The sequence below is a fragment of the Ahaetulla prasina genome, chromosome 1 (genome assembly GCF_028640845.1).
Source record: "Ahaetulla prasina isolate Xishuangbanna chromosome 1, ASM2864084v1, whole genome shotgun sequence".
Classification (NCBI taxonomy): domain Eukaryota; kingdom Metazoa; phylum Chordata; class Lepidosauria; order Squamata; family Colubridae; genus Ahaetulla; species Ahaetulla prasina.
This window is the reverse complement of record NC_080539.1, coordinates 90,239,023-90,257,450: the sequence shown is the minus strand read 5'-3', so window position 1 is coordinate 90,257,450 and position 18,428 is coordinate 90,239,023. Positions and strand designations below refer to the sequence as shown.

The 18,428-nt window shown below is 36.8% G+C and overlaps 1 protein-coding gene across 7 annotated transcripts in view; it reads left to right on the top strand.

Moving 5' to 3' along the window:
• QKI (QKI, KH domain containing RNA binding) overlaps nucleotides 1–18,428 on the top strand; it is a 135,954-nt gene that overhangs the window by 67,305 nt on the left and 50,221 nt on the right. For all 7 annotated transcript variants that reach the window (XR_009153306.1, XR_009153305.1, XM_058168104.1 and 4 more), the window contains exons 3-4: nucleotides 4,738–4,854; nucleotides 9,677–9,820. Coding sequence is in view for 5 of the 7 variants with exons in the window: in XM_058168104.1 (XP_058024087.1) it covers nucleotides 4,738–4,854; nucleotides 9,677–9,820 (261 nt within the window). In the remaining 2 variants the exon portion in view is untranslated. The remainder of the gene's footprint in view (nucleotides 1–4,737; nucleotides 4,855–9,676; nucleotides 9,821–18,428) is intronic.

The window sequence follows — 18,428 nt, the reverse complement described above, 5'->3', positions numbered from 1 at the left end:
TTCGGAGTGGCGTCTGCATCCGACTTTGTTTCAGGAGCTGACAGAGTGCTTCGTAGGACCAGCTGTGGACCACTTTGCCACCCAAGACAACGGCCAACTACCAAGTTTTTTCGTGAGACGTAAGGGATTGATGCGCTTTGCAGCCCTTGGCTGCGGGAACTCCTATATGCCTTTTCTCCCCTTCCCCTTGTCTCGAAGGTTATACAAAATATTTTGGTGGAAAGGGCGGAGGTGCTGCTCTTAGAGAGGTTCTGAAGGCTGGGGGCAGCAAAAAACATCCCTTCCTGTCCAACCGGAAGTTGGGAAAAGGGCCATTTCTGGCCTCTGGAGTGCCTCTGGAGGGTGGGAAAGGCCATTTTTGCCCTCCCCACAGTCATAGAGAGGCTCTGGAGCCAGGTATGAGAGAAAAATGGGCCTTCCCCACCACCACCCAGGCCCTCCGGAGGCAGGAAACAGCCTGTTTCCCTACTTCTGGTGGGCCCATAAGGCCCAGAGCTGAGCTCGCATACCCATTGATATGGCTACATATCAGTGGGCCATCAGGGTGGCACGTGTGCCGTAAGTTCACCATCACGGAGTTAGGTTGATGAATATATTCCTATGCAGTAAACAGTAAACAGTTTTTAGCTACTATAAGATTTTGATCTGGTATTGATTAGTCTGATTTGTAATAGTGCCTCTTTGGATTGCTACTCAGCCTAATAGTGATGCTTCCTGATCACTATAAAGCTAGTGATGAATATTCACGTTCAGAAATTGTCTACAGATCATCTGATTAAGGAGAGAGAGAGAAGGGAATAGACATTTGTCTCTCATTTGAACAACAGTTGTTCAGTGAGTCATTGCAGTTGTTAAATTAGTAACACCCTTGTTAAGTCAATCTAGCTTTCCCATTGACTCTGTTAGTCAGAAAGTCACAAAAGATGAGCACATGAACCCGGGACACTCACATCATAAATATGAACCAGTTGTCAAGCATCCAAATTAAATCACATTGATGGAGATGCTGCAGCGGTCATAAGTGTGTAAAATGGCCATGTCACTTTTTTCAGTGCTGTTATAACTTCGAACGGTCATTAAATGAACTATCGTAAGTTGAAGACTACCTGTATCTTGATTTTTTCCTTTCTAAAAGCTTCTGTTCATGCTTATTGCTTGATGGTTTCTGAAGCATAAGCCAAACATTTTCACACCTTGATTCACCAAAGTTTCATTGTATTATTATTATCTGCTATGACAGCAAAGTGACCTCTAGTGTTGTTTCGAGGTTGGAAGGGCTTAGCAGAAATGCTAAAGGCAAATATGGAATGCTGATTCTGGCATTATTATTTATATATATTGATCCCTCTTTCCAGATTGGAATTGATTTATTATAATCCCAATATACCAAAAATGAGATAAGGAGCAAATTAACATCAGCTTGCTAAGCCTGTTGAGCAAGGGTACAGTTCAGTGGTGGGTTTCAAATTTTTTTTACTACCGGTTCTGTGGGTGTGGCTTGATGGGCATGGCATTGCTTGGTGGGTGTGGCTTGATGGGCATGGCAGGGGAAGGATACTGTAAAATCTCCATTCCCACCCCACTCCAGGGGAAGGTTACTATAAAATCCCCATTTCCTCTCCATCTGCCTCAGAGAGGCAGAGAATAGATGGGGGCGGGGCCAGTCAGAAATTTTACTACCAGTTCTCTGAACTACTCAAAATTTCCACTACTGGTTCTTCAGAACTGGTCAGAACCTGCTGAAATCCACCTCTGGTACAGTTGGCACCATCCTTGGCAAACTCAAAACAGGATGATACAGCATAACATCCTGATGGAAGAACAAGGTGGTTTCAGAGAAGGACAGTTAGCACTTCATACTTCTCCTTCATCTTCAAACTGAAAAAAATAATAGGCATGTGGAATCCTTTACATTGTCTCTTACTGCTTGACAGGCAGACTTTGATTCAATCTCTAAAGCTAGGTTCGGGGGAATTTTTTTTTCACTTTTTGTTGCAGAGGATGAAACAATACAAAGGCACTGTAACTGTGTTGCTCTAGTGCTTTAGGTGTTTTTTTCCCCACCCATAATCAACATTCACAAATGGGCAAAGCTTACATTTCTTCCTTTTCTTATTAAGTAATAGATTTGTTTGTACTCATCTATATTCCAATATAACAACTCTCTTGGTAACACAGAGTAGATCTGAGATAGTTTCTGTTATCTGCTAGTAATTAATAAGTACTAGTCTACTAACAAAACTAGTCACCTTTCCTAAATGGCCTATTATTCCTGCCACTCGTAAAAAATGAATGGCCTTACCGTTTATCAAATTGAATTCTTTAAGCATTTAGATATATTATTCTAAAAATATAGTATTCATATATATGTGTGTGTGTATGTAGGTTTTGGTATGTTCGGGTCTTTTCTCGTGTAAGATTGGAAGTATTTAGGCAATGTTTCGATGAGATCTCACTCACTCATCATCTTCATCATCATCTGAAGATGATGAGTGAGATCCCATCGAAACGTTGCCTAAATACTTCCAATCTTACACGGGAAAAGACCCGAACATACCAAAACCTGCATACATATACCCGTGAAAACCTACAAAAACATATAAAAGAATATATTATTCTAAGCCTTGTTGACCTGGAATCTGCAGAAAAGAGACATCACCGTTATCATCACTGATAAACTTTAAATATAATTTTTTATTTTGCTAATGGTGATAACCAGCTACAATAGAAATTTTCAGACTTCAGGTCATCGTCCACCTGTTTGATGGTATAGAGTCACTGAGTCAGGGGTGAAATCTAAAAATTTTCCCTACCGGTTCTGTGGGCGTGGCTTAATTGGTGGGCGTGGCTTGGTGGTCAGATGACTGGGTGGGTGTGGTCAATAACAATAAATAATAAAAATAATAAACAAAGTATAAAAAACAATAAGAGGTACCAAAAACCAACTTTCACACTTTACACACACACAACACAACACAACACAACTGACTCACACACAATGTAAAAGCAGCTGCACTTCACACTTCACACAGCCACAAAAAGCTCAAAAACCAACTTTCACACTTTACACACACACAACACAACTCGCACAAACACACACACACACACAAAATGCCACATACAGCTTTCTGAGATTTTGTGTGTTTGTGTAGTTAGAGCGAAACACTACAGAAACACACCAAATCTCAGAAAGCTGCACAAATATTTTATTTTATTATTTTATTTTATTTTATTTTATTTTATTTTATTTTATTTTATTTTATTTTATTTTATTATTTTATTTTATGATTTGATTTGATTTGATTTGATTTTATTATGGACTTCAATTCCCAGAGTTCCTCAGCCAGCAAAGCAAGCCAGCATTAGTTGATCACTGAAGAAATAGATTAGCTAAGCAATTTGTTCTGTCTGGGCTGAAAGTGAAATTGCTTTCGGGCTGGGAAAAAAGCCATGCGTTCATCAGTAATCAGGTAAATGCCTTAGAATCTCTACTCTTACTTGTAGAAAACATGTTTTCTACAAGTAAGAGTACAAGTAAGGTTCTGCTGATGAGGAACTCAGGTGAAATCGCCAGAGGAGACTTTAAATTTTTTTTAAAAAAGTTTAAAGGCTCTGCCGAACTCAGCTGATGGGTGGGATCCTCAAAGGCTTTTTTTTACTTTTAAAGGCATGTTTCAGCTGAAGAAAAACCGGCTTTTAAAAGTAAAAAAGAAAAAAGCTCTGCTGATGGTGCAGCTCAGCAGAGGCAGGGGGGCGGGGCCAGGGATTTTTGCTACCAGTCCTCCGAACCAGCAGCCGCCATCGCTACCGCATCGCGTGAGCTGGTCCAAACTGGGAGCATTTCACCGCTGCACTGAGTGGATTCTGTAGAGCTGATTCAGTTCAGCTTTGAGAGTTTTTGTGCAAATGAACCATTGCACATCCCATTTTCTACCAAGACTAGTATTGGACCTAATTTCTGTGAAGGCCAGCATGCAGCTTTGCCATTTGAAATACTGGATCAAATTCCTGGATGCTGAGGGTGGTGATTTCCATATAGTAAGACTTTTGTGTTGTCATAGAAGCCAGTCATATTCTTAGATATATCATGTGCCATTGACCCCATTGTCTTGGTTGACATGGTCCTGAGAAAGCCTGGCCTGAATTGAAACAACGGGTGCTACCATAGATACTGATATCCAGCATGAAATAAAATCTTACATCTTTGGTAAATGTGCTTGTTGGAGAGATCATTCTTCCCTGTCAAATGTTTATCAAGCAGATTTCACTCTCACCATTACAGTGTTTTCCCACTTTCACTATAAGAAGGAAAATTAAATCACAATGTTGCACTAGAAAAAATAGTCTTGCCTGTACTTCTGTAATGGACCTTCTCTATGATGTGGCAAGTTTACCAAATAATGCTTTTATTAATACTTTCCTCCTTCTAGCTTGTAAGTACTGGATATCTGCGCTCACTGAATTTGTTGCATTTACAATTCCTTTAACATGGTCAATTGTTCAGCAATTATGGTAACTGATATATAGTAATCTAAGCATCTGTTGTAACTTACTTTGTCCACACTAGCTTTTTTCTATTTTCTAGTGCATTTTTTTAACTTTAACAAGTTTTTTTCATTGTTTTGAAGGAATAATTCAGAATGATAGGCATGTACTAGGGCAAAGTTTTACAGAATGCTGCATGTTAATTATTTTCACTGTGTTCTGAGCAATTATTTTTCTTCTTTAAAATTTCAGTTCAATTTTGTTGGAAGAATTCTTGGGCCTAGAGGGCTAACAGCTAAACAACTTGAAGCTGAAACAGGATGTAAGATAATGGTCCGAGGCAAAGGGTCCATGAGAGACAAGAAGAAGGTAAGTTCATTCAAAAATAGCAATCGATTGTCAGGAAAACTTTTTCACAGATGGCAGAATTTCCGATATAATTAACTGATTAAACTAATAAAATACTCCACAGTTTACTCTGTTACTAAATTGTGCAGTACTTTGGAAAAAAGTTCTTTGCTTTATCCAAATAGTTTGTACATATAAATGTTATGTGTCCTGAAGGAAATCTTGAGGCTTTGCTTACTTACAGAGGATGTGTGTATGTTGTACAATGTTTATTGGGATTCTGTAAAATACATCTGTACCCATCCAAATGTAGAGGGAATTAAATTTAACATTAAAAAGAATTAAATGCAATTTTATTTTCAAGAATAGAGTAGCAACTGTATTTTTTTAAAAAATAGAAAATCTGCCTGTTAAAACTTCATAGTATATTTGAATTTTGCAAAAAACTTAAAGAAATTACATATTTCAAGCCCTAATATATAAACTGACTGGAAATAGCTGTTAACAATCATGGTTAACTATGATTGTTAACCATGACTGATTTTAATGCTTGAGGTCTGTAATCTTGGCACCTCTATTATACATTTATGATTGAGATGTTCATTGCAAAAATCCTAAATACAGTATCTTATTAAGAAAAAGACCTTTACTATAATTCCACCACTCATTCCATGGTTATAACCCTTCACTGAAAAACAGATGAGATCATCTGGCTGGTTCTTTATATAAAAGAGTTGCTATATTTTGAGAGTTTGATATGAAACATAAATTGTTTTTTAATCTCAAGACTACTAATTTAATTTTTATATCAGAACTTTAAGGCAATAGTATTTAGTTTTCACTTTATAAGAAATACAAACACACACACATATCCCACTAATATTCAAAATAAAAATTTACATTTACAGAGTTCTTCTTCATTGTGGTGGAAATAGTATCCAGGAATGGGTTAATTCCTTCTGCTACCTGATTGAACTGAGTCTGCCAAAGTTGTGATGACACACCTCCTCTGCTTGTGTCTCCCAGCTTCTTGACTCAGTCCCAGCTAAGGATGGTCGTGTTTAGAGTTGATCCTTGGATTCATCCTCACCACAGGGACTGGTTGAAGAAAGGCATTCCAGCTGGCTCCTGGTCTCGACTGGTGGAGCCGCTGGTCTTTTCCCAGCGTGACAAGTTTTTAGCTCAAGCTCGCTGAAGGCCGCAGATCAGCGGTCAAATTGCCAGGAGGCAATTGTCCATAGTGGTGGAGACAGCAGCCAGGAATGGGTTGTACTTGTCTGTTCAGTTGAAGGACTGAGTCTGTCAGAGTTGTCAAGTCCTGCCTTTGTTGCTAGGGGCGTCCAGCTTTTGACTCAGTCCTTCAGACTGGATGGACGTGTCAGATCCATCCCACACAGGGGCTTCCTGGGAGCAACCTTTGAGGTAGAGAATTCTTTCCAGAGAGGCAAACTTCACCCCAACTGCAGCAGGGCTACATTCAAGGGGCAGCCAAGAGCCTCAAATTCAAACCAACATGGGTGCTTTAATCTCTGAGGCAATTAAGTAGGGAATAGCATCTGGCTTAATGCAAGCCAAAGAGCTGCTTCGGTGCAGCTGGAATTTCTCGTGCGTACTGGTCATCAACAGGTGACCCATGTTTCAGTGGATTTGTTAGCCCCCCAGGAGATATACTCTCCAAACCAAAGTATATCTCAGGTTCTTCTGAGTAGAATCATTCCTCACTCTCGGAGGAAGAGGTTCAAAAGGATCTAGAACTATCTGAGGACAAGGGCCTATGGCCAGAGCAAACAACCTTTTGCCCATCATTATTCAAGTCTCTGCTTTATAAAACAAAGAATACTGCACTCCTGGGAACAAATCTGACTGCCCAAGATTTGGCCTCATGATCAGACAATCCTACGGATTCACTTTTCTGAGAACCAGTCACAGAGATGGAAGTGATTCCCATGCCTAGGCTAGTTCTTGATTGAGACAGAGACAGTGGGCCTCTGTCAGTGGCAAATCCCAGTGGCAAATCCCAGCAGTCTGGATAAGAGGTTTTATAGCATAGAGGTTTTGCAGTCAGTTACAAGGTTCTTTTTGAAAACACAACCCATTTTTATTACCAGATGTAGTTGATGTATGTCTTAAGTGGTAATTACATTGCATTCAATTTAAAGAATTAAAAAAAAATACCCTTCAAATTTGTATATCCATCCATCTTACCAAAAGCTACTCTGGGCAGCGGGCAACTATGATTGTTCCCTCCTAAATACTTTACAAGGACCTCCACCCCTTCACTTAGGCCTCACTTAGTCTTCAGATCTATAAATCATTAATTCATTTTATTTCTTCTTTCAGCAAAAAATCAATATAAAGTTCTAGTTGTTCAAAAAAAAGTTTTTGTTGTTTGTTCTCTGACCAATGAGATCAGTTTCTCCATTTCTGCAAATTTTGACATAATCATGGTCCATTTCTCTATGGTGGGGATTTTATTATTCTTTCATCGTTGTACATACAATAATTTTGTTGCAGTTACCATCTACAATATCAATGTGCCATAAGTCACAATAAGAAAAGTTCTGATTTTTCAGAGTATTAATCCTTAAAATCTTTTGCAGGATTATATGAACTGGTACCCAAAATTCCTTACCTTTCTCACAAGTCCACTATGCATATAAAATATCTCCTTCTGCTTTTCACATCTTCAGCATTGGTTTGAAATACTTTTATAAATAGTTTTGATAATTTTATTGGTGTCGTATACCAACACTATATCATTTTATAGACATTTTCTCTTAAATTATGACAGCATAAGTTAATACCAGTTTAGTAACAGCAATAGCACTTATGTACCGCTCCATAGTGCTTTATAGCACTCTCTGAATGATTTAAAATGTCAGCATATTACCCCCAACAATCTTTACTGACTTCAGAAGGATGGCAGTCTGAGTCACAGGTTGCACCAGTCAGGATCGAATCCTGGATGTGGCCAGAGTTAGTTTGCAATGTTGCATTCTAACCACTGCACCACCATGTTTATCTACATTTTCTCTCAAGTACTCTTCTCTATGAAGTATGTTGCTTTATTTTAAATGTTAAATTTGCCATTTCAGATACTTGGTGTTCAGTGGTGTTCTGGCATCCAGCCTCTTTGTATACAACTAAATTTAGATCCAGTCCATAATACCTAGTGAATATTGTGTATTTTCTTAATAGTATGATATTTATAATAAGACATCTGGCAGATTTATAGGAGACATTTATCTTCTGAGAGGTCTCTATGTGCAGAAGAAAAAGAATAGGATTGATTGCACACAGTCTAAAATTTCAAAGTGCTTCTAGATTATTTGCATGCCTAATTACTGTGCATTCAAAATTAAGTGAACTATAGCTGCTTGGAACTGGAAAATGAAAAGCAATCTTTTATGGAGAAAATATCACATTTGCATGTTCGCCTTTCTATATTTTAGAATTAGATTTTTTTCCGCATGTGTAATAATAGTGTCTAAAAATATGCTTCTGTATTCAATGAGTGAATGGGGTCCTGAAACATTGGCTTTGCTTTGATGTAGCACAGCAAAGTGATTCTGAGATAACAGTAGTGATGTGCATTTTGATGATAAAGGAATATGTCAGAATAGTAATTAATTACCTGCTTTGCTTGATATGGAAAACAGTGGTCCATACTCACCTTCCTAATCCTCGGGAATATTTTGTTCAAATGTTTCTATTAGTGAAGGATATTAATACACATTTGAGTTTGCTGAGATTTCTATTTGATTTGTGTGACTCCAGTATATAAAGGAATTATATTTTAGTTCTTAGTATTTTGTCTAAAGTATGTGGGAAAGTAATGAAAAGAACAGTTTACATATTTATATAATGAAATCTGCTAAGTTAATTGAAGAACAGCTCAGTAATTTGCACTCAACTTACAAGGTTTCACTGTACAGGTAGTCCTCGAGTTACGAATATAATGGAGCCTGCCTATTTCGTTCGTATCACGAGGATTAGTGGGACTGAATCTCGTACCTTGAAGGAGATTCACTCCTCTTTTTGCCCATTCATTAATCGAATGCGAGGCTCGTTAAGTGCACATGAGGTATTTCAGGGTAGGGAAGGCCATGGGGGGGGGAGGATACTGATGGAACAGGCCATCTGCCTAAGACCACCCAAGGCGTCCCTTACCCACTGAAATACCTCATGCTCCCCAAATTGCTTTTCCTTCTCCAACCTGGGTCACTCTCCAGCCTTGTGCATCCCTCCAACACTCCATCAGATAATCTTTATAGTAGTCATATAAAGCAGGCTAATGCTTTCTATATGTGGGCATGCTTTTGTGATAAAGTGGCACACTACTAGATAAGCGTCTATTAAAGGGAAATATAGTAATAATGAACTCAGTTGAGTATATCAAGAATGGGTTATTGAAATGAGCAGGATCTATTAGTGCGTTTGGAAGATGCTGAGGTTTGCAAAAAGAAAAAAGAAAGAGAGGCCTAAGGTGATTGTCACTTTTTCTCTGCCCCCAAATGAAGTCTGAGAATGTATAATGGTATCTTATTTTCAATTGAGTTATGTCATGATAGCAGTACAAAGTGAGAAAATCCTTAGATCTCAAATTATTCTTTTGTCTTTCTTACTCAGTTAAATCTCTAGAAAGTTTTATGTTGACTTCTCTCTGTTAGCATTAGAAAGTGCTTTTGGGCCATTTGATGATAATTGTTAGGGATTTCGGAAATACAAAATGCACAATGAAGCATACAAGCACACACACTCATATATGGTTCTAATATTGTCCAGTAATCTGACTTGTTGCAATTAAGGTTAACCAATTAAATGTGATCTTTCATTTTTCTAGGAAGAACAAAACAGAGGCAAGCCCAATTGGGAACATCTGAATGAAGATTTGCATGTATTAATCACTGTGGAAGATGCTCAAAATAGAGCAGAAATCAAATTGAAGAGGGCTGTGGAGGAAGTAAAAAAATTACTGGTACCCGCAGTAAGTAATATTATTGACATATTGATGTTTGATATATGTTCCTTAAGGTTATATTATCTTCCATGTGGTATTACATTGTATATAGTGAAAGGAAATATGTTCAAGTAAAATATTTTTCATCTGAAGCCTTGTTGGTATATAATGCACTGTAATGTAAAAATAAGATTGAATGTAGGATATCAATTGCTTTTTAAAAAGCAACTTTCTCTAATTTGAAAAGAGTAATATATAACTAGTGCATACTTAGAAGACATATAAATAGATTTATAGGAGAAATAGGAATATTTCAGATAATTTTTATGATTGTCTGGAGAGCAGTATGAGGCAATAATTCATTTAAATAAAGCATCCCATCTCTGTAGTAAGTGATTTTTAAAATTATAAGATTCGGTTAACTTGTGGAATTTTCAGAAACAGTTTATAATGAGGGCTATTAAGAAAAAAAAATGGTTAAGCATGGCATGGCTCTTGTACACTCTAGTAGTAACTCTGCAATCTATCTATTCCATCCAAGTGAGTAGAAAGAGGGTGCATCAGATCTCACTAGTTTATACAGTACTATTGACTAGCCATAATTTTGAGATTTGATTTCATAATACACTGAGGCAACATTTTTCTTGTTATAAAATTGTTTTGCTGAACATAGATATCTATCAGAGAAATGTATCAAAGAAGTCAATGTATTATTGGCTGTAGTTTATTATTTAAGATCATAGCTTTTTATATTATTTATGTTCCATAAAAGACCATTTTGGAGATGGGGATATTTCATTCCAAGTATGTGCATGAGCAGGATGTTTAGTTATATGAATTTTATAAGTATTTATAAAAGAAAGAAACATGCAAAGGAAGAAAACTAAAAATACAAATAAAAAATACAAACACAAATTCTGTTGGCTTAATATAGAAGGAATATAGAAAGAAAAATTCCTTAGAAACCGATATAAAGTTGGAATTTGTTTTTCATACAAACTCGCATTAGAAGGATTTTTTTCTAAAATTATATGTTGTTGTATCTTAAACATTGTTACTAACTATAATAAAATTATCAGAAAGATATTGTTATACCTCTGAATTAAATTAAATTCTGATGAATTTTAGTAGAATGATACAACTATTTAAAATCAGTTCTGGATAGTCTTGCTTGATTTTAATCATTGAGAACAATTGAAACTGCATGTAAAGTTGCAATTTTATTAAAAATTGAGAGTCAGTGTGATTTAGTGACCAAAGAGATCCTAAATTCCAATCTTCCCTTAGTCATGAAAACTAGCTAGGTGACTTTATGTGGGCCAAAAATAAAAGCAGGATAAAAATCAAAGAAATATTAAAAGAAACTTCATTCATATCAGGGAAATAAAGTATAGTTTGTTTCCTTAAAACAAAAATCTATAAATTTCATTAATTAAAATTTTGCTCATGTAGCTAATCAATTCTTCAGCAATCAACTAATTTAGTTTCATTTTTGGTCTTAAATGGAAAATGTTTGCTTTGACATAGTACACATAGTCATTTGTAACTAAACTGATCTCAGTTGTAGATATATTACGTTTAAAGTGTAATTGTGCTGATGTAATTCTTCAAATCTAGACTGAATAATTAGCTGTGTTAAACTTTTAATTAATGTGTGTCATCAGTTGATTTTAGTTGGTTTGGATAAAGATATAAAGATAAAACGTGCAAACAGTATTTTTTAATTCTAATTGTAGATAAATTTGCCAATATTTTAAATACGGATCATTGTTTATTATTGATCCATAATTTGGGTTTTGCACTCTGTATCCTTTTATCACTGTTAATATTTTAATATATATCCAAAATGTGCTTTATGTAGATGTTACAGTTATTTTTTTCTTTTTGAAATGTTTACTTGGAAGGAAAACAGGATTTTTTTGGTGTTTTTTAAAATAGTTTTTATTCAGCATTTACATCATTAAAATCATTGTTACATTTTTGCATCTTTCCGATACCGGCATCTTTGATAACATCCATTTAACCTTTTAACCAAACTATATACATATACATTTTATATATTGCTAACTAATTTCTATATTCATTACACTTTATAGCTATCTATTACACATTATCTATTTTATTCCTCTATAATATTTTCTCTTATATTTATACATTTATACATTAATTTTAGATTCTTTCTCCAGCTAGTTATACCATCTATTCCCTGTTTTGTAACATACTGTTTCCTCTCGGTCTTTTAATTCCATTGTTAATTTATCTGCTTCTGTGCATTCTAGCATCTTTTTAATTATCAAGTTTGATGGAGCAAATTTTTGCTTCCAATTTTGTGCAAATGAAATTCTGGCAGCTGTAATTATATACAATATGAGATAGTAAATTTCTTTTCTAATCTTCTGTTCGATAATTCCCAATAAAAATAATTCAGGTTTCATGGCAATTTCCCCCCCTGTCATTTCCTCTATCCAATTTTGGATTTTTAACCAGTATGCTTTTGCTTTGGGACATGTCCACCACATGTGGAAGTATGTCCCATGTTGATAGTTGCATTTCCAGCAATTTGGTGTATTTTTTGAGGATATCTTGGCCAATCTGGCCAGGGGTAAATGCCACCTATAAAACATTTTGTAAGTATTTTCTTTGTAGGCGGCTGACAATGTCATCTTATAATTTGTTCCCCATAATTTTTCCCAATCCTCTAATTCAATACTATACCCAAAAATTTTGCCCAAATTATCATTGTTTCCTTCTCCGTTTTTTCCTCCAGGAGAAAACGAAAAAGGAGGAGGAGGCATTTATATATTTTGGTAATTATTTTCTCTTCAGTCCTAGTTAACATCTTATCCATTTCCTGTTGGTCAGTTTGGAATCAATATACTTCTAAGTCTTTTTGTATTTTCTTTGAATTTGTAAATAGGGCCACCAGTCAATTTTGATTCCTTCTTCTAATAATTTTTGTCTAGATTTCAAATTTCCTAATCTGTCTAACAGTTCCTTGTATGTTACTATTTTATTCAGGTCAATTAAGTTAGGGTAGACCAAGGCTTTCATTGTCAACACCCATCTTGGAATTTTTGGATAGAATTCCTTTTAATTTTTGTCAAATTAAAAGAAAACAGAGTTTTATTTGAGTGCCTCTATCTAAATGTTCTTGACTACACAGGCAATCATAGAGAAAATGACAATCATGTTAGTTGTTTAAAATACTACCACACTAAAGACTATGATTCTTAAACAGCAACCATCAAGTTATATTTAGAAATCTATTTTTCACTCAGATCTTAGATTGTATTAATTCTACCAAATTTTCTTTGTAAATGTTGAGGTGTAAACTTTTTAGTTGATTTAGGAAATATTATCCTTGGTAGGCATACTGTAGGATAAATTGATATTAGTATCTGTAATACACATAGCTTGTTGAACAAGATGTAATATTTAGGTTAGCACAACATTAAATTATAGGCCACTAGTTTGCCAGCTGCATTGGATTTTTCACTCAGATTCATAAATTGCACTGAGCTAAAAGAAAAGTATGGCTTAGCATTTGAGCCCAAGTACTGATTATAGTAGCATGAAAAAAGTGAACTATTGTATCTAATTCCCGTGCCAAGGAGTCATTTAACAAATGAAACCTACAGCAAAATGTTGAATGTATCTTTATCTACTTGCAGAATTATGTTCAGGATTCTGCCAGCCAACCAGTTGATTGTAAATTATGTAAACAGTTGACTTCATTCTTCACCTCTCAGTTGATATTTTCTTTCTTTTTTCCAAGTATTACTAAACATTGTGTGGTTCTGGAAACTATTAAATATATGCAATTTGTAAAACTTTTTTGACATGGTATAGTGTCCTTTTGGATATAAAACATTTTACGATTCTGCTTGCTTCGGTATTTGTCCAAGTATATTTGTTCTGTCCTCGTTTCTCTAGTTTTGTTTTGATTCCATATTTGATATCACCAAATCATATGAGTTTGCAATTAGAGGGAATAATAAGTATCAATACATGAAAGTATCAATACATATTGTTTTGGAAGTTCAAACAACTAATTGCTTATGCTGTGTTCAAATGGAAAGCACCATATTTTTCGGAGTATAAGACGCACCGGAGTATAAGACGCAGTTTAGTTTTTGGGAAGGAAAATAGGAGGAAAAAAATCTGCCGATCAGGTATTCATCTGGCTATCATCCTTAGTCTGGTCAGCTTCAGCACATCAGTTTGCTGGTTTTGAGCGTGCGCGCACGCTTTTTATCTCCTGTTTGGGGATAAAAAACAGCTTCTAAAGCACATCTGAGAGGGTGCAGCAATGAGAAAAGCAGGCAAAGCACAGAGATTGCTTCACTTGCGTTTCGTTAGGGCAGAAAAAAAGCTTCTAAAGTAACCAGTACCTTGAATTGCACCCGGAAGATCACCGGAAGCCAGTGCAGCCTGCGCAGGAGTGGTGTTATATGGGAGCCTCGATTTGCTCCCTTTATCACCCGCGCGGCTACATTCTGGACCAGCTGAAGCCTCCGGGTGCTCTTCAAGGGGAGCCCCATGTAGAGAGCGTTACAGTAGTCCAGACGGGAGGTAACAAGGGCATGGGTGACCGTGCATAGGGCATCCCGGTCTAAGAAGGGACGCAACTTATGTACTTTTCCTGATACTGCATATCTAAGAATGCCTCCGTAATAAAGCTTTAAAATAGGCAGATTTGAACAAACATTAATATAAACGTGAGTATATATCAACTAGTATCTAAAGTTGATTTATATATATATATAAATAAATCTGCATGCACTCTCACACCACCACCCAGCACAGATTAACTCCGTAGCCAAGACACTCATCTCTAGAACAAAACGCTTAGCTGACGAACAACACCTAAAAACCGAACTACACACTCTCACAAACGTACTAACATCCAATGGATTCCAGAGAAATAAGATTACCAAACTAATCCAAAAAGAACCCCCCGCTAAAACCCAAGACAGAGAGCAAGAAAACGGCACAGCCCTCCTCCCATATATAAAAGGCACCATAGACAGAATCAGCAAGATCCTCCACAAACATAACATCAAGACAGCATTCTGCACAAACCAAAAAATATCCACCATCCTAAGAAACCCCAAAGACAAAATTGAGTTAGAAAATCAAGGAGTATATGAAATCCCATGCACCGCCAGCCCCACCACATACATCGGACAAACCAACAGAAGAATAAGTGCACGCATTGAAGAACACAAGAACTCAGTCAAAAAAGAGGAACCAACTTCTTCCCTGGTCCAACACCTTAAAGCCACAGGACACGATATTGACTTTAAAAAGACCAGAACTATCGCCAAAACTGAACACTTTAACAACAGAATAATCAGAGAAGCCATCGAGATAGAAAAACGCCCACACAGCATGAACAAACGAGATGATACCTCCTGCCTACCAGCCATTTGGAAACCTGCCCTTATTGACAAACGAGTCCTTAACACGAGGAATGACACCAAACTCACACTCAAGAGGTCCACACAGGATGTCACCACCACACATCCATTCAGAAAGCAGACCCAACCCACACTGATCAGGAAGCACGACCAAGGACCAGAAGCCAGACCGCAGCTGCAACATTAGCCATTTCAAACCCCTCCAATCCATATATGCAGCAGACTGACACCCACTACGAAGATGTAGCATGACCACGAACACAAAGCCAAACAACAGCAATGCAGTTCACCAGCTCAAATCCCCCTGCAACTCAGACAAATCTGAGCACAACCAAGCCCCCACCCAAACAGGACACACCCCCAGCCAATCAGAGCACAAAAAACCTCCATCCAATCAGAGCACAGCCAAGCTCCCACCCAATCAGTTCAAACCCCCACTAGCAGTTAAAAAGGAAGAAACAGCTGCAATCACACATTGCTCCCAGAAGCACGAAGCTGAAGCCTGAAGATGACGAATGAGACTTCGTCGAAACATCGCCAAGACACTTCCAATTTTACGCGGGAGAAAACCCAAATAACCAAAGACCTACATACAAACACCCGCAAAAACCTCAGAAAACATATATATATATATATATATATAGAGAGAGAGAGAGAGAGAGGGAGAGGGAGAGGGAGAGGGGGAGAGAGAGAGAGAGAGAAGCTATATCAACTATTAACTGTAGTTAAAAGTAATCCTGTGTCATCACACTTAGCAATTTTACAAACTACTTTTGTAAATTGGTCACAGTTCTTTAACATTAATTCCCGGCATATTTTAAAATTTAGAAGTTCAATATTTGTTGTAGATTATGTTTCATCTCTAATTGATCATACTTTTGGCCATGAAGAGAATTTAGACCTGATTTAAAGATAGGATTTTCTCCAAGGGAATTCATTAATTTTGTGACATTAATTAATTTAATCAGGTAATGTGGTAAAGGGATCAGAAGGCTAGATGGTGATTGGAAAACAGAAACTGAAATTTCATAAAATGAAGTGATAAAGTGAGTGGTTCCAGATTTGGGAGTTGGTAGAATTGAATGTTCTGAATGAAAATGTACTTCAAGGAACAAGATTGTCGTTTGTTGATACTCCTTGGTATAGTTTTATTTCTGGAGCCTAGATAGATAGCCACAGCGATTAACTTAATTCAGTTCTGGTCATTCGTCTGTTATGCCCTTTCTTAAATGAATATAGCCTGGCCACAATAGCCATGCTGTAATGTCTTAGGCCTGTGATGGCAAACCTAAGGCATGCATGCTATGGGTGGCACGCAGAGTCCTCTCTGAGGGCATGCGAGTCGTCACCCTGCTCAGCTCCACCCTGCATGCGCATGCACCAGCTATCTGCTTTTCGAGTCTCTGCCGCGCATGTGTAGTGGTGGGATGCATGCGGGAGACGTATGCGCATGCCCGGTGGGATCATGAACGGGGGTGGGGGAGCACGGGGGTGCAGCGCTCCCACCCATGGCCCATTTTGGGCCTAGCAGGCCTCCTTGCAGCCTCCTGGGACCAAAAATGGGCTGCGGGGAGGGGCGTGGGAAGCAGGTGTGTGTGTCGCACATGCATTGCATTATGGGTGCAGGCGTGCTGAAAAACCCAGTGATGAGCACTTGTAACCCTCACTACCACTTCCTGTGCTATCAACATTTTTCTAGCTATTAAATAACTGATTGGTGCACCAGGTATTTCTTTATGAGCTCATAATGATGTTTAACTTATCAATATAGGCCTTTCCCCTCTAGAAGTTTTGCCGGTCTGATTTAGAACTTTGAAATCCCTTGACTTGTTTGTTCTTGACTGCTTAGAAAGCTCAATAAACATATAGAAAGTTTAGTTTTTATTTGTATGGTTTTGTTTTTTTATTATATACCCTTCAGTATTGTTAAGTTTAAAAGTGCGTAAATTGTAGTAATTATATAACAATGGATTGAATTAAAGAAAACAACTTCTTTATTGATGAGAGAATAAAAGTGTGACTCTTTCATATTTGAATTGAATACGGCTTCTTTTTTCACCATTAGATTCCTTCCAAAGCATGAATTGCAAAGTACAGGTGAAATGTTATTCTATTTTTATTTTTCCACTGTATTTGAAAATTAGTTTGATTTTATGTTCTTCTTTGTTATTCTAAAAAGGGGGATATGTTTGTTGTGCAAATGTTTTAAAAAACATCTATTAGGATTGTAAATCTACTACATAGATTCTACTTTGTGACAGTTTTCATTGGAACATAGCTGCTGCATTTTCAGTATTGTTCTTCTCAAAATAAAGTATTGAATAAAATCTTGAATCCATACATTCTGATACCTGTGTGTCAACTCTGGGGTGAAAGCCAATAGTGGTGTGAAAGGAAGATTTGAGTTTGAGGCTCTGCTTATTTATGAAGTTTGTTGATTGGTCTTGTTCAGACTGCTGAGCTGTTGTGTGAATAAAATATTGAAACAAATTCTTTGAGAAGTGGCATACAGTGTTAACATTCAAGAAATAATTAGCTTCCTCTATGATAATTATACAGGGAGTTAAATTTGCACTTTTGAGGATTATATTTAGAAAAATGTGTTTTCCTTGAAAATACTTGACAACGGTGTATGCTTTACAAATTTGATGACTTTACTCAGTCTCTGCTCTTTCAAATTTAATATTTTAATTCTAATTTTACTATTAACATTCTTAGTTTAATCTAATTTCTAATCATGACACAACTGTAGCTGACCAGATACCCATATTATATTTTCTGCCCAATTCAACCTGTGACTGGACAGGATCGCCTGCATGAGAAACGGAGGTTGCTTTCCTGTAAATAAGAGTTCTTCCAGAGTGCCATTGTCTAATCAATTATCTGTAGTGTTTCCCGCTTTGGGGAATGTTTTAATTAGTGAAAGATAAGCAAAGCAACCAAATACATTGTCTTCATTTGTTGAATGGAGCGTCCTGTGTATTTGGTGACTAAAGTTTCCAGTATTCCCAGCAGTTATTTGCTTGGGCAGGGTGGCTAAGGAAGAATTCTCCTAACAGGCAAGGAGCTTCTTCTTTCTAACTCCAGTTTTTGTGTCATGTTCCAGGTCTTCCAAAGGTTGATAAGTTCCTCCCCGAAAAAGTAAGTTGGGCTGTAATTTTTCTGATTTAAAAAGTTGTAAAAATAAGCAACTTTTATGGGTATTTTACCTTTTT